This window comes from Labeo rohita, chromosome 3, assembly GCF_022985175.1.
Source record: "Labeo rohita strain BAU-BD-2019 chromosome 3, IGBB_LRoh.1.0, whole genome shotgun sequence".
In the NCBI taxonomy this organism is placed as follows: Eukaryota; Metazoa; Chordata; class Actinopteri; order Cypriniformes; family Cyprinidae; genus Labeo; species Labeo rohita.
In genome coordinates, this window is record NC_066871.1 from 40,011,727 (window position 1) to 40,031,835 (window position 20,109).

The window sequence follows — 20,109 nt, forward strand, 5'->3', positions numbered from 1 at the left end:
ACGTATACCTTAATTGCAATGCAGTTTGCTTTGGATAAACGCACAAATGTTTTGGAGTTATAAAAGCATGATTTTGTGTGTGTGCGTACTGAAGTTGGAGGACATGGAGATCGCTTTGCTCCTTTGCCAAACTGTGAGTTTGTGGTGACTGAAGGGAATCTAGAATTGGGTTGTCAGGTTTCCTGGCACAAGCGAGGCGTCACTTAATCGACGCCAGAGATCCTGGACTGGAATTACACTCTGCTCTCTTCCCACAAGAAACAAAAGTTACTCACGTAGATTTCCGCGCCGTAGAATCCGTCCTGATACACCACCCTGTAATAGACAGACACAATGAGAGCGTTTTAACAGCACCAATCACAGATATGAGCATGAAAACTGCTGCATCAGGAATAAAATCATGTGACTAGGAGAAATAAATGACTTTGGTGCAGAGAGATGCAGCTGAAAACCACTGCTATGAAGCAGGACAACATCACATCCAAATACAGCTGTCAACTGATCATTTTAATTTCATTAATTATGTAGCAGTTGATTTAATTACTATTGCACAGATCAATATTTGCTCAAAAAACCTGAAATGCAAATGAGCGAGTGAGTGGTGAAGCAGGTGAGACTCACGCGCCATACGCCGGGATGGGTGGAGGAGGAGGAGCCGTACGGAAGGTGTTGTAAACGGCACGACCTCTGCCCCGCAGATGAGCGCCTCTGTACGCCACCGTCCCTCCTGCCGCGGGATACGGGAAACCAGTCACTGCAAACAGAGCACAAACCTCAGCAACTCCTGTTCAATGGTGTTTATAACTCTATAACACAATAAGAGAATCAAAATACACAGAGAATCTGAGTGCTGCTTGCATATACAAAACTCATGTTGATAGGGTATTTTGTGCATTTGCTAGGTGGTCTCTTCCTTCTTACACCCTCAAGTCTCTGTGATCTTGTCTCTTTTTTCACCTGTTTTATTTTTCTTATTTTTACCTATATTATTGGCTATCAAAAGTATCTCGGCAAAGTATTTCGTATACCATTCTTTTCTTATTTTTACCAATATTACTCACCAATCATTTTTTTCTACATTTTTTATTCCTTTTTTCTTTTAAAAATTGTATTGGCCAACAAAAGTATTTTTATACCATGCACATTTTATACTATTTCTGTTCTTACTTTTATCCAAAACATAGCTAACAATTTCTTTTTTATTTTATTCTTTTTTTTTTTTTATTTTATCAAAATTATTTTTATACCATTATTATACCATTATATCTTTTTCTTTCTTTCTTTCTTTCTAAACACTGTTTGTTTGTTTATTTATTTATATTTGGCTAGCAAATGTATTTTGTTTACCATTCTTTTCTTATTTTTACCAATTTAAATTATTAAATTACATTAAATTATTTTTTCCCACTTTTTTTCTTTCAACAATTTTATTGGCCAACAAATTATTTTTTATTATTTTTACCCAATATATTAGCTAAAAATTAAAATATATTAGCTTTTTTATTTTATTCTTTTTTTTTTTTTTATTTTATCAAAATTTTTATACCTTTTATACCCCCCCCGTTTTTAACCATTTTATTGTCCTACAAATGTACAAGTTTTATTGACCAATTAATGCCCCCCCCCCCTTTTAACAATTTTATTGACCAAAAAAGTTTTAACAATTTTTTTCTTATTTTTACCCAATATATTAGCCAACAAAAGTATTTTTTTTCCTTTTTCTTTTTTCAACCAATTTTATTGTACAACAAACATATTTTTATTTTTTAATATTATTTTTACCCAATATATTAGCCAACAAAAGTATTTTTTCCTTTTTTTTTTTAACCAACAAAAGTATTTTTATACCATGTTTTTTATTATTTCTACCCAATATATTAGCCAACAAAGTTTTTTTTCCCTTTTTCTTTTTTTAAACCAATTTTATTGACCAACAAAAGTATTTTATACCATGTTTTTCTTATTTTTACCCATTATACTGGCCATTTATAGTTAACATTTTTCCTTATTTTTATTCATTTTACTGGCGACCAAATGTTTTTAGTTTGTGTTTATAAAAATCTGTTTGACTAGCCATACAGTACAATGTTTATTAGGTTGATATCAAGATGGTTTAATTCTTCACAAAAATGTCTGAGTTTACCAGGACTCATCAATGAATCACAAAACAAAAGAACAAAACAGAATTAGGATCACTTTACTCCCTTTTTTTGTATCTGTCCAACAATAATGTAACATATAATTATTATAGAATTTTCTATAACAAGGTAAGAATTGAACAATATTGTTCAACTCCTCAAAAGCATCTCTCTGCTTATGCTGCTGCTGTACAGGCATCCGTGTCGTTTGATATATGTAAATGAAGCTGATAATGAGCAGGCGATAGGCTACACTGCCTCAATAAAAACACATTCATCAAACCAGCTGACATGCTGTGGCACAAAACACCAGAAAAAAAGAGAGAAAGACATAAAAACACACACAGTCAGTGAAAGGACAGTTAGTCCAGTTCTGAAGGACTCGTAAGCAGCCGCTCAGCCGTTTGATGGCATTTAATGCTTCTTGTTGTGAGGAGTTGGAGTGAGTAATCCACATGCGGGGGAATAGACGCAGATTAATCAAATCAACGGCAAGTGCTTCGTTATCTCCTTAACGTGCCGAGTAACAATGAGAGAGCTCATCTACACTCATTAAGACACTTCAGACCGGATCAGTCCAGACTCACAGAAACTATACGAAAGCTTAAAGAAAGAGATCTGCAAAAATGTGTCATCATTTACTCCTTTAGGTGCTTTTTATTAGCTTTTAGGAGCTTAAAAGTGTGTTTTTATTGTGTGTGTGCGTGTGTTGCAGAATAAATGACAGGATTGATGGCAATGTTCCTGATATACATCAAGTTTATTTATTGTGATTCTCACTGTAAAAGTGTATGTAAAAGTATTTTAATAAGAGCCAAGTTGGGCATTATCACTACGAGCGCTGCTGTTCTGCATTCGTCAAAGTCATCTGAACAGATCTTCAGCGTCTACGTTTCCATCAGCAGTGCCAAACACACAGAGAGCGATCGCGGCAGCGGAGCAACTGATCCAGAGAGGATACTCTCTGAGCTCATTACCTCACACTCATCACTAGAGGCTCATGGGAAGGTTTGGGTTGCAAACAACAAAGAAGAATGAAGAATCTGGCGCCACAAAGGCTTCCATCAGCGCACATCACCTTACAATACTCCCAAACACACACAAAAAAAAACCTCAATAAAACACACCTGCATGTGACCTCATAATACACACACAAAAACACACACACACACACACACACACAAGTGATGCCTGCAGACGTTGCTCCTTACTGTAACAAATGCAGACAGTGACCAGAGACTGTCAAACCACAAACAAGACAAAAGCAGTAATTAGTATTAGCTCTAATAAATAGTATATAACAGTAAATTAATTACATTTGTTATTATAAGCAATTATACAGTCGAAGCCAAAAGTTTACACACACCTTGCAGAATCTGCAAAATGTTAATTATTTTACCCAAATAAGAGGGATCATACAAAACGCATGTCATTTTTTATTTAGTACTGACCTGAGTAAGATGTTTAACGTAAAAGAAGTTTTAGTACACAAGAGAAAATAATAGCTGAATTTATTAAAAATGTCCCCCTTCAAAAACATACACTAGATACTCAATACTGTGCTGTTACCTGAATGATCCACAGATGTTTTAATAAGAGCCACTTTTTGCAGATTCTGCAAGGTGTATATAAACTTTTGACCTAGTATATAAAAGTAAATTAATTACACTAATTATTAAAAGTAATTATATGACTAATATGCTGTCCTTATGATACTCCTATTATGATTTGATGATGCTTCTTGTCCAGAACAGATTGATAAGCGAGAGTAGATATGATGACGTAATTTCCTTGATGATGGGAACACTTTTCCTGAGCATGTTAGCGGCAGACTGATGTCTGTGATGCTGAGCGCAGGCTGACAGCCAAATGCTGAACATATGCTGACGTTTAGTCCTGATAAAGCATGTCTCAGCAGCAGACGAGGGAACACACACCCCGGAGAAGAGCCACGGTATTTAGAGGGTCGAGTGTAACGGTGGAGCTCTGAGACTGACCCTAAACTTCCTCATGATGAAACAGTAGCTGCTCATCTTCATACAGACAGCAGTAAAGACAGAGAAACCCCCCCACGAGTGTGTGTGTCGCTGCTCTATTACACTGCCAGAATCGCTCACCCAAGCGCTTTCATTCTGCTACACGAAAGCTAATCTGAGGCACTCGCTAAATCCATCCATAGTACAGACAATCTGATAAGTGTGACTGGACGCTTCTCTCCTCACACACACAGACATCACACACTCTCTAGTTCACTCACTTTATACTGTCTACAGTAACAAAAAAAGACTGAAAAAGGTTTTAAAAATCATATAATAGTATTACCATAGTATTCTCTAAAGTGCTCTCAAGTACCATAGATTTACATTCTATCTATCTATTGATCGTTATCTGGATCTGCAACCCCGTATGTTGTGGTGAATTAGCTGTCAGTGTTGTGTGTTAGCATATAGTTCTGCTGAGCTCTAATGTCATTTCATTTTCCTTATGAAAGACTTTTACAGTCATCGAGACTCGAGGGCAAATCAGAATGAACTCAAAACAGAGTGCGCGAAACGAACTAAAGCCAATTACTCCGCGCCAAATTCTTCATTTGTGCCACCGAAGACTTTTAAAAGAAATGTGATCCGTGACTGCTAATCAAATGGAGCCCAGAGCTAACTAGCAGCGCTAATGATACGACCACCATCTGACTGCCATAAATTACAGCAGCGGTTATGCCGTGTTCAACAGCCTGTGCCTTTATTGGGAATGGAAACCAACGTGGCATCGAGTTTCGCTAATATCACGCTAGCGTGAGTCGTTTTATTGGTGCCGCTGGATTGGCGGTTGAGGAGTGCAAACGCAGCGCTCTCGGCTTCACGTCCATAAAGTGGGAAATCACTGACATCAGCACTGCGCCTCTGAGCGAGACATTTAACCCCGCATCGGCCCGGACGGGACCGAGCCCCTAATACATCTGCAGTGAGTCAATAACAACACAAACATGACAAACATCACTACTGCTGATCACACCTCTGCACTAATGTGTGTGTGTCTTCCTGCAGCGTTTAAATGATGCCATCTATTACCCTAACAACACCCTAGCAACCAGTCAGAACACTTGACAATGGGATAGAAACGCCTTAACCATTTACTGTATCTATCTACCATCCATCCATCCACCCATCTATTACAGTAGCAACCGGTAAGAACACCTTAGTAACCAGTCAAGGCACCCTAACAACACCCTGGCAACCACTCAGAACACTTAATCACCAGAATAGCAACAACACAAAAATGATTTATCTATCAAACATCCATCCATTTGTCTGTCCATCTATTATTCTAGCAACTAGTGATTACACACTTTCAACATCCTGGCAACCAATCAGAACACTTTAGCACTGGAATATCAACACCCTGACAACCATTTATCTCTCTATGATCCATCAATCCATCTATTATTCTAGAAACCAGTCAGAACACTTTAGAAACCAGTCAGAACACCCTAGGAAAACCCTGGCAACAAATCAGAACACTTTAGTACCAGAATAGCAGTACCTTGACAACCTCTTATCCATCTATCTATCATTCTAGTAACCAGTCAGAGAACACTATCAACACCCTGGCAACCAGACAGAACACTTTAGCACCGGAATAGCTACGTCATGACAACCATTTATCTATCTATCATCCATCTATTATTCCAGCAACCAGTCAAAGCACCCTAGCAACACCCTGACAACTAGCCAGAACACTTTAGCACCAGAATAGCAACACCATGACAACTATTTATCTATCTACCATCCATCCATTTACCATTACAGAACTACTCAGAGCACCCTAGCAACACACTGGCAACAAATCTGAACACTTTAGCACCAGAATTGCAACACCTTGACAGCCATTTATCTATCTATCACCCATCTATCCATCTATTATTCTAGCAACCAGTCAGAACACCTTAGCAACACCCAGGCAACCAATCAGAACACTTTAGCACCTGAATAGCAACACCTTGACAACCATTTATCTATCTGTCATCAATCTATCCATCTATAATTCTTGCAACCAGTCAGAGCATTCTAGCAACACCCAGGCAACCAGTCAGAACACTTTAGCACCAGAATAGCAACACCTTGACAACCATTTATCTATCTACCATCCATCCATCTACCATTATAGCAACTACTCGGAGCACCCTAGCAACACCCTGGCAACCAGTCAGAACACTTTAACAACCAGTCAGAACACCCTAGGAATACCCTGGCAACAAATCAGAACACTTTAGTACCAGAATAGCAATACCTTGACAACCATTTATCCATCTATCACCCATCTATCTATCATCCTAGTAATCAGTGAGAGAACACTAGCAACACCCTGGCAACCAAACATAACACTTTAGCACCAGAATAGCAACACCTTGACAACCATTTATCAATCTATCACCCATCTATCCATCTATTATTCTAGCAACCAGTCAGAACACCTTAGCAACACCCTGGCAACCAGTCAGAAAACTTTAGACCGGAATAGCAACATCATGACAACCATTTATCTATTTACCATCCATCCATCCATCCATCCATCCATCCATCCATCCATCCATGGCAAAACCCTGGCAACCAGTCTGGACACTTGCATAACAACTGCATAACAACATACATCATCACAAGTATTTATCTAACCCTAGCAGCGATTTAGAACAAACTAACAACACCCTAACAACCAGTCAGCACACCCTAGCAACACCCTAACAACCAGTTAGAACAACCTGTCAACATCCTAGCAACCAGTCAGAACACTATAGCAACTGGATAGCAATGCCACTGCAACCATTCATCTGTCCATCATTTTTGTGTAAACAGGTGTGTGAGACGACAGAATAGAGCGAGTCTCTTCCTCACCTGCGTAAAGCTCTGGTCCGTACACAGCTCCTACCACCGGATTGAGTTTCCAGCCTGCAGAAACAAAGGACAGACATGAGTGTGAGCGGATCCCGCATCACTTGGTCAAACGCGTAACAGAGAGCAGCTCTTACTGTTTGTGTATGGGTTTACTACTTTCTTATTCGTCATCACTCTTGCCGTGGCGTTGTTCACCTGAGAGAGAGAGAGAGAGAGAGAGAGAGAGATGTGAGCACACCGCAGAAACATACATAAACACATGCATACGAATACTGCATTCATGCAAACATGCGAGTAATACCCCTCTGCTCTTCCTGTAATCACCCACAATGCATCTCTTTTGTTCTGAGCCATGCATACCACACTTTACAGTAAGTGTTATTATATTCACTTACTTTGCTCAATTTCTGAAGTTTTTGGTGTTTATGATTTAATAAATGGTTTGAATTGATAACATACACAAGCAATGGACATGACCCTTCATGAACGACAAAAGTAACCAACACTTTGATCTGAAACACAAGTGTGTTTTAATACAGTTGTACATTAACCAATAAAAGATGGTGGAAAATAATGAATACAATAATTCAGCTATTTTATTTAACAGATTCAGCTGTACATCCAACAGATTCAACTGACTCTGAGAGAGAGAGAGAGAGAAAATATATATATAATATGATATATAATATAATATAATAATTATATACAATGAATACTATATAATTACTCTTTAAAAATAATTACAATTAAAATTAATTGAAATATTGTAATTCAAATGAGATCTTTGGGGGAAATGTTTAATGATTTATAAATATTTTACAGATTTAGCTTTTATATATATTTTCATTAAAAAAAAAACACAAATAATATAAAAGCAATACTTAAAATTAAATTATACTAAATTACACTAATTTAAATGATTTAAAATTAAATGATAAATATTTATAGAAATATATAAATATTTTACAGATTCAGCTTATATAATATACAGCTTAATATAATATAATATAATGTAATATAATATAATATAATATAATATAATATAATATAATATAATATAATATAATATAATATAATAAATATAATACAAAAATAATTACACTTATTTAATTCATTTAGCTATTTCTCATTTTGCTATTTCTATACTTACAATCAGCTTCAGATCCAATAGAAATATTCTGGTAATTTTCTAGAAATATAATACATAACATAACATAACATAACATAACATAACATAACATATAACATAATATAACATAACATAACATAAAACATATAATACATGTTAAATTAATACTAAATCAATAACACTTACATAAATATTAAATACATTTTTTTACTGTATAGTCTTGAGAATGAGATTTTTGGCATTACAGTAATTAAGGGGAATTTTTTTTTTTTTTTTAAACATTAATTAAACTCGTCACAATAAATGTAAAAATTCTAAGACAGGCTTCATTTATACAAAAATATACAAAATATAATTTCCTTTTCTTTCTTTTTATCATGTGGTGAATTATGACCTGAAGATATTTCTTTTGTGACAGCAACTGTCAATAGAGCATACGTTGTATTTAACCCAGAATATTTCTTTTGGACATCCCAAACACACAAAAACTCAGACAGGTATCGTGCAGATGCTGGGGTATCTTAGGATGAAAACAGGAAATGAGGTCAGCAGGCAGGAAAGGAGGAAGGAGAGAAGGGGAAAAGGAAAGCACCTCGATCTTACGTCCTTCTACGATTGTACCGTTTAGTTTCTCCCGTGCGCGATCTGCGTCTGTGCTCGTTTCAAAAGTTACAAAGCCAAAGCCCTGCAGACGCATGGAGTGAAGCAGGAGGAGAGAAAGAGAGAAACAGCATTGAAGGGGTTTGGAGAAAGTCAGGAGCCCACGAGAGGAAGAACATGATCAGGAGGGTTACAGAGACACATTACAGTAAAACAGCAGCAGAGAAAGCAGCAGATGCACAGTCTGTGTGAAGAGATTCATTCAGCTCATGTTAGTGACAGAAAGAACATTTAATACCTTTAAACCTCTTTCAGAATGTCACATGTGTGAAATGTCACTTTATTCAGAGTTTTAAAAGAGACTAAAAAAGCTTTAAACCGAGTCAGTTCACTCGACGGCACATTCTTAACATATTCCACCAATATTTTTAGTCAAGCATTCAAAACTCCTACTTAAGGAAGGCTGCAATCTACGAAACTGTTTGTCGAAATTGCATATTAATAACACATTTCAAATCAGGGATAAAGTATGATAATAATATCAGCAAACTGTGCAAATTAAGCACAATTTTCAAACACTAAAATATGTCAAATTTAATGTAAAAAGTACAATTTAAAGGTACATAGTAAAAAAAAAAATAATAATAATATGTACAGTATATGTTAAATATACTGTTATGTGTAATTTATATAGAAATTAGTTACTGAATGATAATTTTTCTATCTCTTATAGTTAGAATACAATTTGTTATTTTTTTTTTAATTTATTAATTTATTAAAAATATTCATATATATATATTCATATATATATATATATATATATATATATATATATATATATTTATTTTAAAAAGTATATTATGTGTAATTTATATATAAATTATTTAATGATCATTTATTCTAATTTATTTTATAGTAATATATTTAAAGTATTATAATTTACAATTTCATTAAAAATTGTAATAAAAATATAATTTATATATATATATATATATACATAAATACATTTCACATCTTAAACAATTTTAAATTACACAAAAAATACATAAAGTAAATATATTGTTTATATATAAATTACTATATAATATTTTATTTCTGGTTAAAAACTGTTTGATTGAGTTTTTTCAGTAAATAAAAAAAAAAAAAACGAACTAACTATATATATATATATATATATATATATATATATACACATACATAATTCATTATTTGATTTAATATTCAAATATATCATATGACATTTCTAATGCAACATATTTTATCATACTGTCTGCCTCAACCCATGGTCTAATAAGTGGTTCAGTGCTGTAGTGTAAAAAATGGTTTGGTGTCATCATGACACACTGTCCAATAGGAGTGAAGAGGGGGTGGGGCTACAGATGATGGACCGAAGCTGTTTGGCTAATACAGGATGAGCTACTGGCAGCTCGAGGGGTGGGTTTATATCAGACAGGAACTTCATCTAAATATCTCAGTAAGAGAGATAAAGGAATAAACGGAGGGCCGCACGAGTCCTGTGGACATCTCACACGCCTGCATCTGCTCTGTTTTATCACGCTATAATGAGCTTACACAGAGGCCTAAAACACAGCTCATTTTTCAAAAGGGACAAACATATTGAATGCAAATTGCTGCTGCTTAGAAAATAGATTGTTTATTAATGGGCCGGTGGCTTCATTATACAGCAACGCTGGAGGTGGGGACAGCTAGGCATCATGGGTAATGGGCTTTGTAGGGCACACTGCAGTGAACGCTTGTCATCTTCATCTTATCTAGCTGTGGGGGACGGAGGACACGATTACACACCAAACACTCACTGCTGACAGACAGAAACACTGCCATGTTCACTCCAGCATACACCTGTTTGCGGTCAGAGAGGGAACTCAAACATTATAGTCAACATTAAAGCATCAGCTCGATATGTCATGATTGCAACTTGATATCACTTTTGAAAAGTCTCTGTGAACAATATTCCTGTTAGAGACCCCATATAAAACTTTATGGTTAAACAGGGTTAAAGCTTCAATCAGTAGATAGCTGTACGGGAGACTGGGGCTAGTTGACACAATAAAACCACACTGACATACTTTAAGAGTCTCTATGTATTTCATCAGTTAAAATCTTGGTTAAGAACTTTTAGTATTACTTATATGTTTTTTATTCTTTTATTTTATTTTCAGTATTCAGTATTTTATTTTATTTTTTTTTTTGTATTTTTTTTAATCTGCTTATTATTTATTTACTTTTTTTTAAATATGTATTTATGTATTTATTTATTTATTTATTTATTTATTTTTAATATTACTACTCAGGTTTAATTAAAAAAGCGTCCAGTTTTACTTACTTACATATTTATTTATTTATTTATTTATTTATTTATTTATTTATTTATTTATTTATTTATTTATTTATTTGTTATTTATTATTGTTTGTAATTTTTAATTAACTTTGTCTAGTTAAAATTTTTCATCTAATATTTACATTTTATTTTTTTTTTGTTCATATTTATAATTTATTAGTTTTATTTGAATGAACGAAAATGTATTTATTTATTTATTTATTCATTTATTGTTACTCATTAAGAGTAACTACATAATGAAACTGCAATCATTTCAATTGCATAACCTATAATATAGGTAATTTATTATTTAATATTATTTCATTGATTAAAATCTACTGTAAATTAAAAAAAAAAGATATTTCAATGTTATTAGTATGACATTTAGTATATTATTTTAGTATGTTTGATATTTTAGTTTTTTTTTTTTTTCATTTTCCCAACAATTTAAATTCTATGCACTATTATAGATTTATTAATCAATATATATATATTTAAATTTTAAATAGTTTTCATTTTATTTATTTATTTATGTTTAATTTACTATTCAGGTTCAACACTTTTTTTTAGAATTTCTAATAATTTATATTATATACAATATATATTACATATTAGCTTTATTCCAAATAAAAGTAAGTTGTTTTTTTTTTTATTATTATTATTATTATTATTATTATTACGTTTTAGTTAAAGTTAATAACCCTGTCTGAAAAGGTATGAAATACCCTGTAACAAACTGTTTTTGGATGGTTCCCATTTCCCATGCGACAACATGTCCCTACAGGTCAATGATCGACACATATCGTTATTTTTAGGCAGTGGTTGAAATATTTATTTTTTTTTATTTTTAAGTACTTTCTATTACAAGAAATAATAATAATACTAATTTTGACGTGACTAATACTGAAGTGAACATTAGCGGCTCTGTAGTTTGTGCTTTATTCTATCTTTGGTCTGAACAAACAGTGGATCAGTGTGAAGACCTCTATCCTGAACCAGCGCTCTGATTATGTGCACTGCCGTGTCTGTTTTGTTCTTTGACTTTATAGTCTTTAATCTGACTCGAGGAAGATCAAACCGGCGTCTCTAAGCCAATAAAGAGTTCAGAAGAGAACGTGAAAGATCGCGGCTACACAAACACAGAGAAGAAGAAAGCAAGCGTCATTCATACCTTTGATCCTCTTTCATTAAAGATAATCTCCACGTCTAAGATCTTCCCAAATTGCTGCAGAAAAGGAGAGCGAGAGACACAGAGAGCGAGGGAGAGAAAAGCAAGATGAAGACGGGAATGAGAGAGAGATAAATCGATTAGGAGCCTCTGTGTCCATGAGAAAGTGGGGCTCGAAACCTGGGATGAAATAATAACATCACACATCCGGCAAACTGGAAATTACATAACACACAGGACATGTTAGATGCTTCCCACTGCAGGCTTCATAAAACAACTTTTCCAGAGTTTAGATTGTGAAAAACTTTTGCAATTCTGTTGCTATAATCTCATTCCGCAGCATTATTAAGTGTCTGAAGACTCTGGCGTGAGGTTTATAATGTGAACTCTGTAGTGTGAGGTTTCTAATGTGATGTTTTTGGGAGAGAGGTCTCTGGCGTGAGGTCTCTCAGGTGAGGTTTTCACTAGAAGCCTGTGATGTGAGGTTGCTAATGTGATGTATATGGAGTCTCTGGACTGAGGTCTATCATGTGAGGTTTTTCAATATAAGTCTGAGGTGTGAGATTTCAAATTTGATGTTTTTGTAATGAGGTCTCCGGCATGAGGTTTCTAATGTGATGTTTTTGAAGTGAGGTCTCTGGTATGAGGTCTATCAGGTGAGGTTTCTCATGTGAAATTGTCAGTGTAAGGTTTATAATATGTTTTTGCAGTCAGGTCTTTGGGGTGAGTTTTTTTTTTTTTTTTTATTTTTTCATTAGAAGTCTCTGGCATGAGGTTTCTAATGTGATGTTTTTGGAGTGAGTTCTCTGGAGTGAGGTCTATCATGTGATGTATTTGGAGTGAGGTCTCTGGTGTGAGGCTTCTCATGTGATGTTTTTAGAGTGGGGTCTCTGGTGTGAGGTCTATCATGTGGGGTTGCTCATGTCAATTCTTTGGTGTGAGGTTTCTAACATGACATTTTTTCAATGAGGTCTTTGGGGTGAGGTCTCTCAGGTGAGTTTTTTCAGTTTTTCATTAGAAGTCTCCGGTGTGAGGTTTCTAATGTGATTTTTTTGAAGTAAGGTCTCTGGTGCAAGGTCTCTAAAGTAAGGTTTTCATTAGAAGCCTGTGGCATGAGGTTTCTAATGTAATGTTTATCGAGTCTCTGGAGTGAGGTCTATCGTGAGGTTTTTCAGTAGAAGTCTATGGCGTGAGGTTTCTAATATGACGTTTTTGCAGTGAGGTCTTTGGGGTGAGGTCTCTCAGGTGAGTTTTTTCAATTTTTCATTAGAAGTCTCTGGTATGAGGTTTAAAATGTGATGTTTTTGGAGTGAGGTCTCTGCCGTGAGGTCTATCATGTGAGGTTTCTCATGTGATGTTTTTGGAGTGAGGTCTCTGGCGTGAGGTCTATCATGTGAAGTTGCTCATGTGAATTCTTTGGTGTGAACTTTCTAATATGACGTTTTTTGTACTGAGGTTTCTGAGGTGAGGTCTCAAATGAGTTATTTTCAGTTTTTCATTAGAGGTCTCTGGCGTGAGGTTTCTAATGTGATGTTTTTGAAGTGAGTTCTCTGAAGTGAGGTCTATCTTGTGAGGCTGCTCATGTGAATTCTTTGGTGTGAGGTTTTTAATATGACGTTTTCGTAGTGAGGTCTTTGGGGTGAGGTCTCTCAGGTGAGTTTTTTCAGTTTTCATTTGAAGTCTCTGGTGTGAGATTTTTAATGTGATGTTTTTGGAGTGAGTTCTCTGGAGCGAGGTCTATCTTGTGAGGTTTCTCATGTGATGTTTTTGAAGTGGGGTCTCTGGCGTGAGGTCTATCATGTGAGGTTGCTCATGTGAATTCTTTGGTGTGAGGTTTCTAATATGACGTTTTTTTCAATGAGGTCTTGGGGGTGAGGTCTCTCACTGAGTTTTGTCAGTTTTTCATTAGAAGACTCTGGTGTGAGGTTTCTAATGTGATGTATTTGGAGTGAGGTCTCTGGCGTGAGGTCTATCATGTCAGGGTTGCTCATGTTAATTCTTTGGTGTGAGCTTTCTAATATTCATGTGAATTCTTTGGCGTGAGGTTTCTGTGATGTTTTTGGACCGAGTTATCTGTCATAATGTCTATTGTGAGGTTCTTCCATTAAAAGTCTCTGGCGCTGGATTTACTAATGTGATGTATCATAAGTCTCTAAAGTGAGGTCTCTGACGTGAGGCCTCTCATGCAAGGTTTTAGCTGTGTGAGGTTTCTAATGCTATGCTTTTGAAGTGGCATGAGGTCTATCATGTGAGGTTTCTCATATGAATTCTGTGTTGTGAGGTTGCTAATATGATGTTTTTGCAGGGAGGTCTCTGGCATGAGGTCTCTCAGGTGAGGTATCTATTAGCAGCCTGTCACGTGAGGTTTCTAATGTGATGTATACAGAGTCTCTGGTATGAGGTTTCTCATGTGAAGTCTGCAGAGTGAGCTTTCTGATGTTTTTGCAGTGAGGTCTCTGGCATGAGGTTTTTCAGTAGAAGTCTGTGGCGTGAGGTTTCTAATGTGAGGCATATGCAGTCTCTGTTTTGAGGTCTACCAGGTGAGGTTTTTCATTAAAAGTCTGTCGTGTGAGATTTCTAATGTGAAGTATCTGGAGTCTCTTGAGTGAAATCTCTGGCATGAGGTCTATCATGAGAGGTTTCTCATGTGGTGTGAGAAAGTCTGTGGTGTGAGGTGTCTAATACAATGTTTTTGCAGTGAGGTCTTTGGGGTGAGGTTTTTCTGTTTTTCATTTAGAAGTCTGTGGTGTGAGGTTTCTAATATGATGTTTTTGCAGTGAGGTCTCTGGCATGAGGTTTTTTCATTAGATTTCTGTGGTGTGAGGTTTCTAATGTGATGTATTTGAGGTCTCTGGCGTGAGTTCTCACCAGAGGCCTGACAGCGTCCCTGAAAGAGGGGAAAAGAAAAAAAATGGGTAAAGCAGGCAATTTTATTATGTCCACATTTTATTTTTATTATTATAAAGATAAACAGAACAGTGTGTGTGTGTACAGCCTGTTCTTTCTGTCTTTTACTGATGACAAGCTCCTTTTTCCTCTCTCTCTCTCTCGCTGTTGTTGTGTGCCATTGCTCCCAAGGGGGGAAACGTTCACCAATCTTCGATTTAGCTTCCGTGCTGTTTGGATCGTTAGAAAGCGGAGGGATGAGGGACGAGCGCAAACCCCTCTAATGAGCGCAGAGTGAGGGCGGCTTTTAATTGATGCCTGCGATAGTCATATTATTTCATTAAAAGTAATTACCCTGTCAAGCATGCTGCATCGCCATCATTTGGCCACTGCGGTAGAAAATAAAACCTCTGCGAGCGCTGTGCTGGATGGAGAGTGATGACACTGGAAGTGCTAATAGGATCAAGAGCAGGCGCATTTGTCTACAGACACCGGCTACAAAAAAAGCATGAATAGACTGGGTTATGGGGTCAACGCTAATCAGACTACATGCTTATGTTAATTAGCTGTTTGTGTGAGAGAGGAGAGGTCAGGAATAAATCGCTAGACATGAGAAGCAAAGATTCGGGAAGCCTTCATCTCCATTAACAGCACTGCAATTAGAAAAGAAAAATCACACATGAGATCTTTTAAAATCTCAGTTGTTTTTGCTGGACAGCAATGATATTAAATGAAAAATCAAACAGAAAATATTCCTGAAGGTTCCTGCTTCTTAGTTGTTTCTCCTGTGAAAAACAATCACCAGTAATCTCACATTTCTCCTGTAAGGCTTTAGGAGAGATCTCAATAATGTCTCAAACCATGCTCAGATTTGACAAGGCTCCAAAGTGAGCAATCTAAGTCAGAGATCTCAATATGAACTCCACCTATCTGCATTTTCTTTCTCAAGACAAATTTTAGAAGAATCATCTGAGATTATAATGAGACATAACAGAGATCTCCAATGATCTTTCATCATAAAATTTAGAAATACTCAAACTGAAAGGGAAAATCATAAATCTCTTTAAAATCTCAACTGTTTCTCTTAGATTTCAGCAAGACGAAATGGAGTCTTCAGCTACTGGATTTTCAGAAAAGAACTCAAACTTCAGATACGGAAAGCCTTCATCTTCATTAACAGCATTACAATTATGAAAGAAAAATTACAAGAAATCTCTTAAAATCTCAGTTGTTTCTCCTAGACAGCAATACAATTAAATGAAAGACTGCACAGAAATTTTTGCTAAAGATTCCTGCTTCTCAAATGTTTCTCTTGAGAAAAAATAACCCAGCAATCCCTCATTTCTCCTCTAGAGTTTCAGAAGAGATCTCAATGATGTCTCAGACTGTGCTCAGATTTGACAAGACTCCAAAGTCTGCAATTAAAAGTCAGAGATCTCAATATGAACCCAAATTCTGCCATTTATCTGGATATTTCTCTTCCAAATTGTTTTTGGGAGAATCATCTGAGATTATACTGATACATGAAAGAGATCTCCTTTCTCTTTTAACAGAGAATTTACAAATGAGACCTCTTTAAAATCTCAGCTGTTTCTCCTAGATTTCAGCAAGACGAAATGGAGACTTCTAGAGCTTCTAAAGTTTAAAAAGAGATGTCTACAACGTCTCAAACTTCAGAAAGCCTTCATCTTTATTAACAGCACTGCAATTAGGAAATAAAAATCACACAACATCTCTTAAAATCTCAGTTGTTTCTCTTAGACAGTGATGAGCTTGAATGAATGATCGAACGGAAACATTTGCTGAAGATTCCTGCTTCTCACATGTTTCTCCTGAGAAAAAAAGATTTTAGGAGAAACATCTGAGCCAAAACACTGAACTCTTTTAAGTCGCCTAAAAGCAAAAGGTCTTTCTTCTGATTGTGTTTTCTTAGCATAAGGTCCAGAAACACTCAGTCTAGAAAGAAAAATCACAAATAAGAAGTCTTTAAAGTCTCAGTTGCTTCTCCTAGATTTCAGTGAGATTAAATGGAGACTTTTGCTAAAATCTTCTGTTTCTCCTAAAAAAGACCCAGTAGTTTCACATTTCTCCTCCAGAGTTTCTGAAAAGATCTCAATAACATCTTAAACTGCGCTCAGATTTGCCAAGAAACCAAAGTATGCAATCAAAAGTCAGAGATCTTAATAGGAACTCAAATATTTCTTAACAAATTCTTTAAAAATTAAAAATCTTGCTGCCATATACATTTTCTGTGACCTAACAGATATTAGGAGAAACGTCTGAGGCAAAACAATGAACTCTTTGAAGTCTCTTGAGGAAAAGATCTTTTCTATGGTCACTGATTTCTTATCATAAGATCCAGAAACACTCAGTCTAGGAAGAAAATTCACAAATAAGATCTAATTAAAGTCTTAATTGCTTCTAGATTTCAATGAGATTAAATGGAGACTTTTGCTCAAGTCATCTGCTTCTCAAATGTTTCTCCTGACAAAGACCCAAGTAATCTCACATCTCTTCTCCAAAATTTCAAGAGAGATCTCAACAATGTGTCAAACTATGCTCCAATTTTCCAAGCCACCAAAATCTGCAATCAAAGATGTCAATATTAACTCAAATATTTCTCATCAAATAATCTGAACTGCTCCACATTCATTAATGGCTCTTGTTTTAAATCTCCAAGTGAATTTGAGAAGAAACATCTGAGACAAAGCTGATACTAAAACAAAACGAGTGCAATAACATTTCAGGAACACTTGAAATGACACTGCGCTCACAGTCTTTTGTTTGTGCTATAGCCGCAATGGCTTAACATTATTGCTCATCCAATCAGCATCTGTGTGAAACTGTAGGTTGAAATCTATCAATTTATTCAAATGAATGCACATTCTGCGGAGGGCTCAATCAGAGACACACACACAAACACATTAACTCCCCAGCGTGAGCTCCGTGTTGTATGGAGGGGTTTTCCCTGGCTAGCGTGCCGCAGATGCTAATTGTTTTAACCAGGCCTAATGGACCAGTGATAGAGATTAATTAGTTTGGTGGGAAAGTTGCGTACGGTTGGGAAAGTGGTCTTCTCTACTGAGCATGCTCAGTTACCCCCTGTGGTGACAGTTTCTCATGCATACGTGCAGTAAAACCTTAGCACAGCACTGCAGGGAATGAAACACTTAGTAGTTTAGCACAGAATTGTGCTGCAATTGAATACACGAAGCGATTTTTGCATAAATGCCTGCCACAGTATTACATTATGATATAACTGGTTGTGATGAACAGCTTGTCAGTACCACAGAAAGAACTATATACTGAAAGCTCACGTAAAAGTGTGATTTTAACAGATATGCATTCAAAGGTGGCAATGCATTTTGGGAAATGAAGTGTTCTTCCATTCTGGCTCACAAAATTGATTAAATATGATGAGATATACAGTACTGTGCAAAAGTCTTAGGCCACTAGTATTTTCATCAGCTAAAAAATGGTTTAAAGTCAGTTAAAGTCGGTCTTTTGCTGTAGTGTGTCAGTAGGAAATATCAGTTTACATTTCTAAACATTCATTTTGCCATTAATTATAATAATCCAGTGAGATTTTTGTGTGGAGCACAGGCTGTTGTCAGACTCCTTGTGCAAACAGAGATCTGATCTCTCCATCATTCAATCCAGTCTTAAGAAACAGAAAAAACGGAGACAGACTAAATCCAGAAGAACTGTGGCAACATCTCCAAGATGCTTTAAGAGACCTACACCTACAAAGCTACAGTACTGTCACAATTTTTAGACAGTTAGGCACATAAAATGAGGATGCTGTCAAAAACAATGTCATAAATAGATTTTCTTTATCAATGAACTTCCATTAACTAAAATAAATCAGCATTTGATGTGACCATCCTTTGCATTTAAAGCAGCTTTTGCCCTAGGTGCACTTGTGCAGAGTTTTTCAGGTAGCTTTGCAGGTAGGTTATTTGAAACATCTTGGAGATGTTGAAACAATTCTTCTGGATTTAGTCTGTTTCAGTCTTTCTGTTTCTTCATGTCACTCCAGAGACAGACTGGATGATGGTGAGATCAGATGTCTGTGTGGAGCACTGGCTGTTGTCAGACTGCTTGTGCAAACAAAAATCTCACTAGATTATTACAATTAATGGCAAACAGAATGTTTGGAAATGTAAACTGATGTTTCCTACTGACACACTACAGCAAAAGATAGCAATAACTTACTGTAAACCATTTTTTAGCTGGTGAAAATACTAGTGGCCTAAGACTTTTGCACAGTACTGTATAAACTACATAATACAGTACAAACCTGTTTGCATATACAATATCAAAATTGTAAAATATTTAAAACATATTTCTAAATTATATTAAATATGAAAACTTTAAAAATTTAGTTTTATGAATTGAATTTAGTTTTATGAACAAAATTTGTTTTTCTTGTTAAAAATTAGAGTTTTTAATTTCAATTTATAATAATAGCATTCTGTATCTTGTTTGCAACCTAAATTCATATTCAAGAATTTAATTGGAATTTAAACAGCAATCATCAGTTCAATCCTGAATGACCAGAGTAAACTAAGAAAAAAAGATTTTCTAATTAAAAAAATGACAGTTATATGAGTTCTTTGAATTTCAAAATTTATTTAAAAAATTTAAATAGCAATTCAAAAAAGCATAAAATATTTTGAGTCTTTAAGCCAAGTTTATGTTGATAAAATTTGCTTTTCTAGTTTAAAAATTACAGCTATATAAATTTCAGAAATTCAATTAGTGATTCTCAATCCTGTCCAGAACCTCAATTAATATGCAGAAATTAAATTGCAATTTAAAAGATATTGTCAATTCAATCCTAAATGACCAGAGTAAACATTTTTTTTTTAGTTTTAAAACTGTGAATTTTCTCTGGGAAAGAAGAAGAAGAAACAAAAATATTTTTTTTAGTTGAAAATTACAGTTTAAATTGATTTGGA

The 20,109-nt window shown here is 35.3% G+C and overlaps 1 protein-coding gene across 11 annotated transcripts in view; it reads right to left on the reverse strand.

Annotated features, from left to right (window-relative positions):
• Positions 1-20,109, reverse strand: part of rbfox3b (RNA binding fox-1 homolog 3b) — a 314,331-nt gene that overhangs the window by 16,026 nt on the left and 278,196 nt on the right. For 10 of the 11 annotated variants that reach the window (XM_051106640.1, XM_051106644.1, XM_051106639.1 and 7 more), the window contains 6 exons: positions 12,266-12,319; positions 8,749-8,841; positions 7,162-7,222; positions 7,028-7,081; positions 622-754; positions 276-315 (listed from right to left, as the gene is read on the reverse strand). In XM_051106640.1, the coding sequence (XP_050962597.1) occupies positions 276-315; positions 622-754; positions 7,028-7,081; positions 7,162-7,222; positions 8,749-8,841; positions 12,266-12,319 (435 nt within the window). The remainder of the gene's footprint in view (positions 1-275; positions 316-621; positions 755-7,027; positions 7,082-7,161; positions 7,223-8,748; positions 8,842-12,265; positions 12,320-20,109) is intronic. The other variant, XM_051106641.1, reaches the window with a different exon arrangement.